This window comes from Aulonocara stuartgranti, assembly GCF_965226115.1.
Source record: "Aulonocara stuartgranti genome assembly, chromosome: 18".
NCBI lineage: Eukaryota > Metazoa > Chordata > Actinopteri > Cichliformes > Cichlidae > Aulonocara > Aulonocara stuartgranti.
Window position 1 is genome coordinate 11,866,014 of NC_138954.1, and position 14,879 is coordinate 11,880,892.

At 39.0% G+C, this 14,879-nt stretch overlaps 1 protein-coding gene and 1 long non-coding RNA gene across 5 annotated transcripts in view; one reads left to right on the top strand and one right to left on the bottom strand.

The window, feature by feature from the left end:
- The window catches only part of LOC309693125, a 62,617-nt gene extending 54,935 nt beyond the window's left edge, over positions 1-7,682 (bottom strand). The window contains exons 1-3 of one of the 2 annotated variants that reach the window (XR_014272579.1): positions 7,505-7,682; positions 7,370-7,420; positions 2,257-2,353 (exon numbers count right to left, since the gene is read on the bottom strand). This is a non-coding gene — a long non-coding RNA (uncharacterized lncRNA). Of the gene's footprint in view, positions 1-2,256; positions 2,354-7,369; positions 7,424-7,504 lie in introns of both variants that reach the window. The other variant, XR_014272580.1, reaches the window with a different exon arrangement.
- The window catches only part of LOC309693124 (netrin-G1-like), a 67,850-nt gene that overhangs the window by 27,357 nt on the left and 25,614 nt on the right, over positions 1-14,879 (top strand). For all 3 annotated transcript variants that reach the window (XM_082512112.1, XM_082512113.1, XM_082512111.1), the window contains exon 3: positions 3,650-4,293. In XM_082512112.1, coding sequence (XP_082368238.1) covers positions 3,650-4,293 — 644 coding nt within the window. The remainder of the gene's footprint in view (positions 1-3,649; positions 4,294-14,879) is intronic.

A 14,879-nucleotide genomic window follows, 5' to 3' on the forward strand; every position in this document is an offset into this window, starting at 1 on the left:
AATCATCTGACTGTGAAACCACTGGCATCACTGTGTGTCTGCAATCATCCTGTGTGCAGAGACCTCTTTTATAGAAGTGCTCCCACTTATTGATAATTAATTTATTAGCCGCACTGTTTAGGAGAACCTGGCTGCTATTTTTTAAATACTTATTTATCCAGGTAAAAAATCTCATTCAGATACAAATCTCATTTCCAAGAGAGACCTGGCAACTTAATTCCTGAAAGTAAGAATGTTTTTCACAAATCTGCATAGAGTCCTTGGAAAACTTTGCTTTTCACGTGACCATAAGGACCGTGCAAACATGTTGGCTGCTATAATTCTTCTAATTTGACAATTAGTTTTGTCTAAATGCTTTCTGTCTGTTAAATGTGAAATAAATCTTCTTGTCTACTAAAATAAGGTGATATTTAAAAAAAAAAAAAAAAAAAAAAAAACATGCTGCTTTAGCAAAAATGTGTTTTTAGTATTTCAAACATGCAGTGGAATTGATATTGTAGTCGAATCATATCATCACCATGAAACATTTTGGTTAGAAGTGGTGCCATTATTACTTCAATTATATTTTTGTGGCACCAGTTAATTTGTTTGGCCACATTTTTCATTTGATCAATATCTCATTTTAGTCCAAAACTCAGGTTTTTTTTTTCCCCAAATCCTCTGCTGACTACTTGCCCCTATGATCACAGGTAAAGGATCAAGTTGAGAGGGTTTATTGTTTTTTAATAGCTTCCCCCCCGGCATAGCGCTGTAGCCTTGGTCTTGAATGACCACAGAAGGTATTGATCTTCATAAGGCACTGTTTTTGTTGTTAAATAACCACCACAGGAAATCCGATGGAAGGTCCTGACCTTTGTCTAAGTCTTTCATTTCACCTAAACTGGGCTATATGAAAGCAGTGAAGTATGGTGGGGTTTACTGGTAGAAACTAAATACTGTACATGTCACTTCACGTTCAACTGGAAAAGAGACTTTAGATTATTGTTTGTTATTAATGATGGACAGGGCTTTTATGAAAGGTTTGTCCCCAGCCAGCTCCCAAATATGAATGGGCTGTTTGGTTAGAGTGATCACTTCCCCGAAGGCCTGAAAGTTGAGGCAGGCACTAAGAAAATGATTATGGATCAAATTTATGACTGCTTTCCACTGGTCTCCCAACACTTCTACTAGTGTGATGAAGCAAATTTCTCTCTTTTTAAAGCCTCTGTTCACTCTGTTTCTCACTGTTCTGCTGGGAAATTGTTTTTCTCATTAGCTACGGACGCCGTGGTCGGAGTTCTTCATATCGACTGTGAATAAGGCTGCCATTTCGGAAGATGCAAAAACAGCCACCCCACTGCTCCCCGAACCAAACCATGACAACAAATAAATCAAATATAGGTGAAAATTCATGGTCTTGAATGACAACAGGGAAATCACTCTCTTACAATATATTTCTCTCCCTCCCTCTCTCTCTAGGTAACATTAAGATTTGAGCTCTGAGCAGACCTCCAAGGCTGTTCAAGCACAAGTAGGGAATATAAGGAGCCTTAGCACACATCACTGGTAAACAGTTGACTCAAGTACAATTTATTGTCCCTGTGGCAGAACTCAGGCAGCCACCAACCTGCCTATTACTGCGCAACTCTCTCCTTCAAATCTCTCTTTCTCTGTGTTTCTACAGCCCGGCCTTTCAAGCTTTTGTGTTAGCTTTGTATGTGTGTGGGTGTGCATGGGCGTGAGAGGAGAATACTTTTAGCAGCTGAAGTCTTGCTTTAAAAAAGGTTACATTCACTTTCCCTCCCACTCTCTCTTATTCTTACAATCTGTGGTGGCAGCATAACCCTTATTACCCTCCTAATTGGATCATGCAATGCTCCTTTGAGTCAGCTGAGCAGGCCTAGTGACCCACAATCTTTCAGTCTTGTCATCAAATAGTTATCACTTTTAGCTGAGGAGTAAGGAACTGATAACATATCATAGTCTCACAGGAAATAATGCGGTCTCTGGAGAGCTATATCTAAAGCAGGGAAGTCATCCATACATTTTCCTGTGAAGAAGATAAAGCATCACTTTTTTTTCCCTCTTTGGGGAGGAGATATTTGATGCACTTACTCAAAAACAAAAAGCAGCTACTGGTCTTTTCAAATGAAATATAATAGCGTCTGCTTATCAGTATTCCTGGCAGTGATCTTCAGAGAAAGTGGCAGTCTGGGTTGAATGCACTACAATATTGGAGAGATAAGTGACTAATGTTGCAGATAGCACTTTTCTCACCTTTAGATAATTTTGCGTGTAGAGTGTTGGATGATTGCTGATTATCGAACCGCTTTACAGTTGATCTGAATCTCTTCAGCACTTAACCTCATTGTTCCTGCAGCAGAGGTGAGAGGAATGTCAATTGGAGTGTGTCTTCTGCTCTCTGGGCCTGTTTCAGCTCTCTCTGTTCCTCTCTTTGCCATCCACACACACACACACACACACACACACACACACACACACACACACACATTCAGAGCTCTCTATCCCTCTCACTCACAAACAAACACACAGACATCAAGAGCTCCTCTTTTCCTCTCACAAACATGCTCACTCAAACATCCAGACTCACTATGGTACAGAGCAGACACAGGCCTATGAAAAATGCATGTCCCTTTGCGTGTTTCATAAGAAATACTCATCAGGATTCCATTCCCATCTCACCTGAAATACAACACAGGAATATCAATTACGAAAGCAATTTGGGTGGCAGTTTAGGCAGGGAATTCGTGCAGCTAGAATATGGCATCCACAGTGTCATCTTAGTGAGAGGGTCACTGTCTCCTGGAGCAGATTATAAAATACACATTGGCCCTGAATGTGATAGAATGTTACTGAGTACAGCAGTGGGATCGTGAGCCAACAAGGCAATGTAAAAGTAAATAACTTTTCAAGTTAAAGTACCTCAACCTGTGGGATATTTTTGGATGAGAATATTGCTCAATGTTGCCTTATAACTGTTTTGTAAGTTGTGGCATTTCTACTGAATACTTTATGAAAAACTAAATATTTACCTACCGTTTTGACAAGTCACTTGCCAAGCTTTCTTTTCTAAAACCACAAAGGGCAGCTTTTAAACTGTCAAGTACATAGTAGAAAACAATTTCTGTGCAAAGGTAAACTGGCACGTTAAAATGTTTCAGTATTGGCTGCATTTCTAATGTTTTACTGCTGCTTTGATCAGTTCTGATCAAATCCATGTGCTGTAGCATTGCCTGCCTGCCTGTTTAGCTGAGGGAGTTGCTCCCTGATAGATTGTACAGGTGTTAAAAGGGAAGCAGTGTATAAAGAAGTGCATTTTCAACATACCTTGCACACTGAACGCTTGTCAGCGAATTGTGAAATCTTAATTCACTCTCATGAATAGGTCGTGCAGTTTTAACTTTCTTTTGGTAAATTTGATGTTGCATTCATTTTTATGCTACAGTTGTCTTGTGCTTTTCACTAAAATTATTACAGATACTGAAGTTTTCTTGCACATGTTAAAGAGCTCACATCATCGCTCAATGGGCATTTTTAAAGTAATACATTTTTAAGAATATACTTTTAAATACTGGATTGCATCACATACAGAATGGGGCAAAAACAAACATGTTAATCGATACTTGTATCTTTTTTTGTTTTTTTATAGGAGAATCCTTATATGTGCAACAATGAATGTGATGCTGCCACTGAGGAGCTGGCTCATCCTCCAGAGTTGATGTTTGACATTGAGGGTCGCAACCCGACAACTTTTTGGCAATCAACGTCATGGAAGAAATACCCAAAGCCTCTGCAGGTCAACATCACGCTGTCATGGAACAAGACAATTGAGCTGACTGATGACATCGTACTCACATTCGAGTCAGGCCGACCAGAACAGATGGTCCTGGAAAAATCACTCGACTACGGCCGGACCTGGACCCCTTACCAGTTCTACGCCACTGACTGCCTGGACGCTTTCACCATGGAGCCCAAGACAGCGAATGACCTCACCCAGCAGACCTTGCTGGACATCATTTGTACCGAGGACTACTCTAGAGGGTACGTGTGGAAGAATGACAAGACAGTACGTTTTGAGATAAAGGACCGCTTTGCATTGTTTGCTGGGCCTCGACTACACAACATGGCCTCACTATATGGCCAGTTGGATACCACCAAGAACCTGAGAGACTTCTTCACAATCACTGATCTAAGGATTAGGCTGCTGAAGCCAGCCACTGGAGCCACCATGGTAGATGAGAACAACCTATCTAGATACTTCTACGCAATCTCTGACATCAAAGTGCAGGGCAGGTAAGCTCTTTTACATATGGTAATGTTCAGTAGTAATAGTTTCCTCAGAAAGTATTCAGATTCTTAGCATTTTTGCACTTCAGCTGTTTTTTTCCACGTTGAGCAGATTTTTACCTGCTTTATTAAGATGGACTTGCAAAGATGAGCATTTTGGGGGTCAATATTTTACTCCCAGTCTAAACAACTTAGCCACGATGAAGAAGTAGTAGTAGTCTTTGGACTCTTTGATTTGTGGCTGATTTCATTCCCGTGGCACATCTGAGCATTCTCCCTGTCCTTGCTATTGAGGTTCACCACCATGTTTCACTGTAAAGGTATTTGCCCTTAGGCTGTTCAACAGACATAGTATTCGACAGCAGGGTTCAGAACAGTCCGTCTCATCAGGACATAGAATCTTTTCCTTTATATTTTACTTTAAATTCTGTTTGTCAACTCAGATGTGAGCTTTCATGTGTTTCTTGGTTCATTATATTTAGCATTTCTAGTATAAAGGTTTGACTGATGAACAACGGCAGAGTTGGTTGACAACCAACTCCATAAAAAGGTCTGGTCATTCCAAACCTCCCTTATTTCAGAGTCACTGAGATGACAGATTTATGGAAACTGAAACTTTAGAAATGATTTTACACTGCTGATCCACACCGTGTCACAGTTTTAACAGAAAGGTCTGCAGAGAGTTTCTTGGACCTTGTGTCAGTTAAAATCAGTCCTGGCTGGCAGTGTCCATTATTGTCAATTACATCTGCAAAAATTTAAAATCATCTTTCCATGTCATCATTATGAGCTATTGATTTTTTTTAAACTACGTAAATTTCCATCTACAAAACTGTCAGGTTTTCAGAAAGTACTGCAGAGTGTTTGATAGGTCTCAATATTTTTGAAAGCCACAGAAAAGATAGCTAATTTAGGGCTTTTTAAAATGGATAAGTAAACAGTTACAAGCACGTAAAAGTTGTTTTCCCCCTAAATCATTCTGTTTGAACAAAAACTATGAGCTTATCATATATATGCATGCATGCACGCGCGCACACACACACACACACACACACACACACACACACACACACCTTAATAGGTTGTTGTAGTTGCATATTTGTGTTTATGTTCAGTGCTACTGAATGAATGACAAATGATTTTGACTTGTAGGTCTAACAATACTACTGGCTTGTATTGTTGTTAATGTTCACTGTTTGTATCAGTCAGTTACAATCACCTGACTGTGAAACCACTGGCATCATTGAGTGTCTGCAATCATCCTGTGTGCAGAAACCACTTGAAAAAAAAAAATTGCCTGGAGACAGTACTTTACATTTTGTCCCCCACTATCCAGATATGAAGTGAGATGAATGATTGAAAGACTGGATTCATGTTGATAAGCAGGCTTCCTAATGAAAGAAATTGGTACAAAGGTACACTGTTAGAAAAAACATCTTTAAAAAAAAAAACAAAAAAAAAAACAGTAATATTCCGGCAGCTGGGGCGCCAAAATAATACCGTAAAATAACAGAAAATAACTCAAAAATACGGTTATTTCCAGTAATGAAAATACAATTTGTTGCCCTAATTTTACATGGGATTTTGCCTTTTTCAAGTGCTTTTAAACATTAAATTAGGAACAAATTAATGGATTCCATTCATATCGCGCATTTTGAGACCCTCAAAGCGCTTTACAATTCCACTTTATAATTCCCCTCTGGCCAATATCAGTAGGCGGTAGGTGAAGTGTCTTGCCCAAGGACACAACGACCAAGAGTGTCGGAGCCGGGGCTCGAACCGGCAACCTTCTGATTACAAGGCGAACTGCCAACTCTTGAGCCACGATTGCCCTAAATAGCAATAATGATAATAATAATAATTATTTGATGTAAAAAAAGTTTATAAGAATCATTTTATGCATTTTTCCATAGCATTACATTTTCAAATAACGGACAAATATTTGTGAAATCATGATACATTTGTGAATGTATTTTAACAATCTAAATATGCATATGTACAGACAAATACATAAAAAAAAAAAAAAAATTATGTTTTATTACATTACAGTGATTTTACGTTAATTTATGTAGCGAGTAAAAGCCACCGAGTAACTGCTAAGGGCCTCTATACTACTCATGCAAACTTTCAGGACCAAAGCTCTTACAGAAACGAGCCCAGAATAAACGGGACAAGAGGGTCGATATCAGTCAGATACGTTAAAATTTATTATTTTAAAAGAAAACAAAGGGTTTGCAAAAGGCCTAAAACATCAAAATGGGGAAGGTCACTAACGACCACAATATAGTTTTATTGGTGCAACCTGCCCATATGGAAAAGATATATATAAATCTTATAAAGTTTGTATCTGTCTTGTGTGAAACTTGTATGAAAAGCATATAAGAGTGAAAACAGATATAAGGTCCCTTGAAAAATTATATAATGAAACTTGTATGTTTTGGATACTTACTAAAACAATATATGAAAGTAATGAGAAAGTGGCCACTTTCATGAGTAATCACATTTTTTACTATTTCTTTCTGTATTCACAGTTTTTACCATTTCTTTTCCGTATGGGTGCCAGCAATGCAACTATCACCTGAGGGCTTGCTCTACCCCGGTGGTCCCAGATGCTCGCTGCTTTAAAAGAAACAAATCCACCCCAAATAAATACGAGCCCAACAGAACACTTATCGCATGCACTGTGTTTTAGTTCAGGCAATAATTGGTGCCACTAAAATCACTCTTAATAAAACTTATTCACTGCAAATCCACACGGAGCACCTCTAAAAGACCTAATTCCCCTAAGGTAAGATCCCAGCTCCGGGATTGCACATTGCCCGACTAATATTGCACCAGCCCAGTAGAAATAAAAACAAACCCAGTATAAAAAAAAAATCAGTTTTAAAAGGTGACCCTACTCTAAAACCAACTTGGGAGAAAAACGCAAAGAAAAAGAGAAGGAGGAAAAAAAACAGTGACAAATTCACATGTGCAGCCTGTCCTGCAGAAGGCAGTACAATATAAATTAGATTGTAGTGCATAAATATACTTTTTTTTTTTTTTTTTTTTTAAAAATGTCAAATGTATTAAGTTAACATACCTCCAGCAGACAATTGTGTTTGCTGCACACCTGGCTTGTCTTCTAAAATCACTACTAGAAACATAAAATACAATAAACATCAAATACATTTCAACGAATTTTTAAAAAAAGCACTGAAAGAAAAACAGCCTGTACCTCGAAACTCTGCTGTAGAGGTTTAAAACAACCGTTTGTGTAGAAGACAATTAAAACTTCTCAGGCTCTTCACCTACTCACACAACAATTGTTCACAGCCGCTCATCAGTACAAATGAAACGACGAGCACCTGCTGCTACTTGGGTCCCCTGGGTCCTAAAGCCTTCCCCATTGCATTTACATTTGAAATGTGAAATCAAAGTCTATTGATGTAAATGTAACGATATTCTAGAAGAACAGTACAAAACTGTAAAATACACAGTAAAATACTTTTATATTAGGATTTTTTTTTACAGTGTAATTCAGAAAGATAGGACGCTGAGTACCACTCTTATAGTAACCTTTTAAACTTTCACAAGTGTTTAGTTTGCAAAGGCTAAGTTCAATGCAGCCTTTTTATTTAATTTGACCAGAATTTTGGGAGAAGGAGCAGACTGAGCTGATACTAAATTTCTTAATTATTTATCAGAAAAATAACTTGACAGACGAATGGCTGGAGGATTAAGAAATAATCATTGAGTCAAGCTGTAGATCAAGAGTTACCTTACTTACTTCAGTTAAGTGTTTGCTTTGAAAATCTTCTGGCCGTGCAGTCAATAGCCAGTCAAGACCATTACTGTCAGAAAAATAAATGCCTGAATTGGTGTTTGGTGTGATGGCTATATTTAGTGCACAACTTGCTATCTGTTAGGTTGTATACCTACAAAATATCCCAAGATGAGAAGAGCATAAACTCAACAATATTTGCTGTAACTTAGATGATGTCATGAGAGGGAGGAGCTGGGGAAGAGTTGGGTTACAAAGCACCTTGCAGATGTGGAGCAATTGTAGAAAACAATGTAACCATAAATGTGGTGAGATCCATAAAAGGCTATCAGCTAATAGCCTTTTATCAGCTGTTTTCTGATGGCAATGAGAGCTACTGATATTTTTATCAGTAGAATTGTTTTCTGATTATGAACATCCATTATTTTTGGGTAATTGTCCAAAAGATCTGTTTAATTAATTTTGCCATTCTGTCCACTGGCACCTAAAAAAGGCATTTGGTGCTGAGCTCTTTTTCAAGCCTATAACCATATTTGACATATTTTAATTTCAATACTCTTCAACAAGAGTCAATCCCTCTTTTTCCTATATTTAAACAACCATGCTTTGTTTAGTAAAATCAAGGGAACTTGTGGTGCGCGTTTAATTTACATAAAGTGTGATATTACAGAGAATAATAGCGTTTTTTTTTCAGTGAGTCATCAGAATGCCTCTGTGAGGAAAGGAAATGGAAACACTGTCATTTCATGATGCATGGAAATCACCCACATGATGATCATAAAGCCTCCACAGCTGCTCTCCAAATGGGACCTGTGCTGCTTTCTGCAGTGAGTTTATAGGAGGGTAACTAGGTTGGTAATGACCCATCAGATGGGCCCTAGGTGAATTAAAACAGTTAGTCCCTAATTAGAATTCAGTCAACTTCAATGGCAGATTAGAACCATTAGCACATTGGCTAATTGGTAGGAGACTAATCTTGTAATTAAGAGCATTTGCAGCTGATTAAATGGTAATCATCAGGGACACATCAGTGAAACGTGAATACATTTACAATTACCAGGCTGTTGTTCCAAATTTAGCCTTGCCTTCTTTAATAACGAGTAGATTTATGTTGTGTCAATGAGGTTTCCTATTTGAGCGAGCAACACTTTTTGTTTCAGAAGTAACAGTTTCACAGGTCTCTAATATTCTTATTATTACACTGCTCAAAAGATTAAAGGAACATTTTGAATACACATCTGATCTCACTTGGAAGAAAAACATGCTGGATATGTATACTAATATGGGCTGTGTAATGTGTTAGAAAAGAAAGGATGCTACATCGTTTGATGGAATTGAAAACTATCAAACTACAGATGATTGAATTAACAAACACCAAAACCTCACAGTAAAAAAATGGTTCTGCAGGCTTGTTCTTTTTCGGAAATTTCATTTTAATTGCTCAAAATGTTACTCAGTAGTTTGTAAGGCCTCCACATGCTTATATGTAAGCCTGACAATGTTGGGAAATGCTCCTAATGAGACGATCAATGCATCCTGTCAGGATCTCCTCCCAGATCTGGATCAGGGCATCAATTGAACTTCTGGACAGTCTGAGGTGCAACCTGCCTGTGTCAGTGGTATCAAATCCTTCATTCTCCAGGAACTGCCTGCATACTCTGACTACAATTACCACTCCCGGTCATGGTTATGAGCCAGAAGGAACCCAGGACCCACTGCACCAACACTGAGTCTGACAGTAGGTCGAAGGATTTCATCTCAGTACCTAATTGCAGTTCGGGCGCTGTTGCCGAGTCTGTAGAGGTCTTTACATCCCTTCATGGACATGCCGGTTGAGTTGGTGAGCACAAGGCCCACTAGCCCACCAACCGCCTCAAGGCACCCTCATGAAGTCTGTTTCTGATTGTTTGGTCAGATACATTCACACCAGTGGCCTGCTGGAGGCCATATTATGATGCTCTTGCACTCGGAGCTCTCCAAGAATAGTTGCCTGTCTCCTGGAATCTCCTCCATGCTCTTGAGACTGTGCTGGGAGACGCAGCAAAACTTCTGCCAACAGCATCATGATCATGTGCCATCATGAATTTGGAATACCTGTGCAACCTCTGTAAGGTCAGGTGTCACCTTATGCTACCTGTAGTGACACTGAGCCAATACAAATGCAAAACTAAGGAAAAATAAAAATATGAGGCAGGCATAAGACAGATATACAATACATTCACCATGATCTTTATGGAGTACATGATACTAGTACCAGTGAGACACCTTTTTAGCATCAAAACATCTTTAACGGGCGACCGTGGCTCAGGGGGTTGGGAAGCGTATCTGTAACCGGAAGGTCACCGGTTCGATCCCGGGGCTCTCTGTCCTGGTCGTTGTGTCCTTGGGCAAGACACTTTGCCCTACTTGCCTACTGGTGTTGGCCAGAGGGGCCGATGGCGCGATATGGCAGCCTCGCTTCTGTCAGTCTGCCCCAGGGCAGCTGTGGCTACAACCGTAGCTTGCCTCCACCAGTGTGTGAATGTGAGAGTGAATGAATAGTGGCATTGTAAAGTGCTTTGGGTGCCTTGAAAAGCGCTATATAAATCCAATCCATTATTATTATTAACCTTTCATGACTTTCATTAAACAAGCTGCTGGAAGTATTCCTCAGAGACTTTGGTCCTGAATTGTGGACACAAGGCAAGATCGATCCATGCATTTGTGTTTTTTACTCCAACTTCTGACCGTACCAACTGAAAATAAATATGAAGCTCTTCAGGCAACATTTTTCCATTCTTTGTGCAAATTGTAGTATCAGATTACTGTTCTTATTTGGCAGGAGTGGCCTTCGCTGTGGTCTTCTACTGCTGTAACCCAACTGCTTCAAGACTGTGTTATGAGTTCAGAGATGCTCTTCCTCATACTTTGGTTGTAATGTGTGTATATTTGAGTTACTGTTTCTTGTGAACTTGAACATTTTGGTTATTTTCCTCTGACCTCAGGCATCAAAAAAGTATTTTCATCCAGAGAACTGTCTCTCACTGGATAATGGACCATTCTCTGTTAACCCTTGATATGGTTGTGTGGGAAAAACCAAGTAGACCATCACTTTCTGAAATATTTGCACCAGCCCATTTGGAACAATACCCATGCCACATTGAAAGTCACTCCTATCACAGTTTTTTCTATTCTGATACCAGGTGTGAACTTCAGCAGGTCATCTTGATGTGTCTACATCCTAGATGACTAACAGGCGTACCTAACAAAGTGGCCAATGAATGTACATATTTTGCAGTAAACATAGTCTTTCAATATTCATTCTTTTTTGTGTAAACATGAATTGATGAGTTTTAAATTGCAGAGATTGCTCCACAGCACAGAATAGCATCTCCCACAGATATCTTATTCTGCCATTCATTAGAAAGAGTAGCAAAAGGTTGAATGTGAGGAAAATAAGCTATTTTTCCCAATTTTCCACCTTGCCCCTGGGCATCAAATTCAATTTTTGACCAAAAGTTTGCACTGAGAAAGAAAAGAAAATAAACATACGATTTTTGTCCAGAGGTGGATCAGTAACTCACATGAAAGAGGGTGATGGAGGCAGGTGGGGAGAGACTGATTAGAGTTCCCACCAGCCTCAGCAGCCTTCTGGCTACAACCAAATGTGAAAGCCTTATCACAGAATGGCCATCCTGTCCAAGAATTCCCAGAATACTCCACAAACACTGATAAACTTTAACTGACGTATACACACAGTCTCTCTCTACACACACACACACACACACACACACACACACACACACACACACACACACACACACACACACACACACCAGAATATTTAGTCTCAAGTTACATCCTGAATGTCTTTAAATCTGACAGCTTCATGCCCAAGAGGAAGGATTTCAGAGCAATGAAAAGCGTTTGGTTTCTCTATGTGGACAGCTTCGAATTTCAGGCAAGCTCGATGCTGTCGATTTAGGAGATGGACTCCTTTTTTTGATCAGCAGCCTCTCCGTCCATGGCAATGTAAAACTCATTTTACTGTGTACAGTGATCCAGCAGTTTTCAGTTCATGGCAGTCTTGAACCTTGGTGGTTCCTGGGTTGTTCCTAAACATCCTAATCAGTTTCTTCTAATCTAACAGTCACAGTTTGTTACACATCCAATTAACTTGCATTAGTTGTTAGAGCTGATGGTTGTGGAATCAGCATCGGTTTAGAAATGTCTTCCCAACTTGTCCTCCCAGTGCACTAGACAGGTGTCTCAACGACTCAGCACACAACTAGAATGCAATTAATAATTATCCTTCTAAGATATCAATAAGTTACTTTCCCACTATTTTCAGTATCGGTCAGTTCAATTATTGCTGTTAAGCAAATCCTTTTTATGCTGTCAAAGAGATCATTTGTAGTCAATCATGATTACTAACAAGAAGTTTATAGACATTCAAATATCATGTTTTGCCTAAACTGCTATACATCACATCTCTATCACTAAAATCTTATGATTTTTCACTGAATGTGCGTTCATCCATACAGCTGTAGTAGCTATCACAAATAAACTGACAATGTGCTTTAAAAAAGAAAACGGCAGCTTTTCCTATTTGGTTCATTTATAAAAGGCATGCAGATGGCATATCTTAGCAGATTCACATTACAAAAGTGAGGAACCTTGAGTTTACCTCTTAGGGCAGCCAAGAAAAGGAGTAGATTTCTCCTTTAATAATCTACGAGTTGTTTATAAAATGCCTCAACAGTGCTTTGATTCAAAATGTACCAATGCTGTCACAAATCATCCCCTGTAATGATTTATTGTGACAGAAAGGAGATGGGTAAAAGGGAAAAGAATTGAAATGGAGTTCTCCTTTTCACCTTTTCTGAATAGAGAGTCAGAGAGTGCGGCACTGCTAGCTGTGCTATTGATTTCTAATGTTATTCCACATCAACAGAAAACAAAAACCTTGAACCATGCAAGCGGGCCCACCTTTCTCGTCTCCCTCTCCATCTTTCCTCACTTATTGATCAGATGTCTGCTTGTTAATTAAGACATGACCGCTACCGGCAGGTTGCGTGGTCACCGCTGCACATCTGCAGGGCTGCAGTGGGGCCTGGGAACGAGAGGCATCTAATCTATAAGTGCTAATGTGCTATTTCTCGTATTCTCCATGTCACGCTCTAGATTTTTTCACCTTTTCTCCTTTATTTCTTTCTTTGAGCATCACTGTTTCGTTCTCCTTCATTTCCCATTTTACACAGAACGGTCTCAAAGTAACATTAAAATTAGCAACTGTCAACAACATGGCTACGGTTGCCTCATGATGGATACTGTGTAAGATCACTTCAGGATCACAGATTGCTAAACATGAGGTTCTTTTTAGGTGAGACAGAACATAGAGAAAATCTGTGGTTTTTGCTCTGTTGTATGAACAAAATCACCTTAGTAGATAAAGCGCCTTTAGATGCGTTTAGATGAACACTGTCCTGTGTATGAAAGGATTTAAACACCCCCTGTTATCTTGCAAGTGCAATTTTGTAAATAAAATATTGATTTGTCTTCCGCCTGCTATTCATTTATTTGTTTGTGTCAATTTTTGTTAGTCTTTTTAAAGTTCCTGTCACAGTCCAATGTTGGGAAGGCAGTGAGGACATCCCAAATGCACACCAAAGCAAGTCAGGAAAAGTTGATTATGGGTTAATTGGGGAAAAAAGGATCAAGCAAACAAAACAGGAGGGTGAGAACAGAATAAAGACTGTAAGTAAGGCAAGAAATCTCAGAAGGCAATAAAGTAAACAGGACAAAACAAGGCTGGAATGCTTGATTGAACATCCAAAGACAACCTGGGAAGAGTACATTTGGAGAGACAGAGAATCTTGAATATATTGTACACTATGCCAGAGTGATGAATGGAAATAGACAGGCTAATGGGAAAACTGGGAGCAAGGTGATGTGGGTGTGGCAGACATGAGACTAGGTGGAAGGGGTGAGGAAAAGCAGCACTCTCACATATCTAGTATTAAAACTTGATATCTTAGCCATGAAAGACTATAGCACTTTCTAAGTTGACTGTTGGTTGGGAATTGTACAATCATTATACTTGTGTTTAGTGTAGTTAGTGTAGCTGTGTTTAGTGTTAGCAAAGATGCAGATTTTCTTCTCTTGTGTGAGTATTTGTCTGAAATGTTCATTTAATCAAAGTAAAAGGTCTGAGGTCCATTAAACAGCCTTCTTACTGACAGAGAAATTTCATGACACAACAAAGAAAAAAGCATTAAAAGAAGACGTTGTGCTTTTTCTTTGACTGATGTCAGTCGTGAATCTTTAGAATGACCATAGACTGGCTGAATATAGATCAACCAAGAGATATTGCTGAAATGCCACAATCATTTTCCAAGACATTGCAGTTGCTTGGTCATATGTTTTGTTAATGGTTGAATGTGATTGCTTTCAGAATGCACCTGTATTTTCATTTTATTTTCAATGCTGTGGTTTGACTGGTAGGTCTCACTGGGATGTATTTCCATTTTGAATAGGTTTAATTTGTAACAACTGACCATTATGACATCTTGATAAAAATGAATATTTTACTTTGCCATCTGTAGTAGAGTAATGCTGTGGCTGCATCGGTTGGTTTAGTTAGATATGCAACCAACTGGCAGATACTGCAAAAGCATGAATAGATTACAGTTGTTGTGGGTGAATACAAGATTGCAGATGGCATGCCTTGGCTAGGATTATGGGCTGTACTTGCGTAACTTTTGTGTAATAAGCCAGTTTTAAACTTAGAATAGACATGATATGCTAGTTTTTCTATCAACAGATCTAGTGCAGATCAGTGTAAAACACA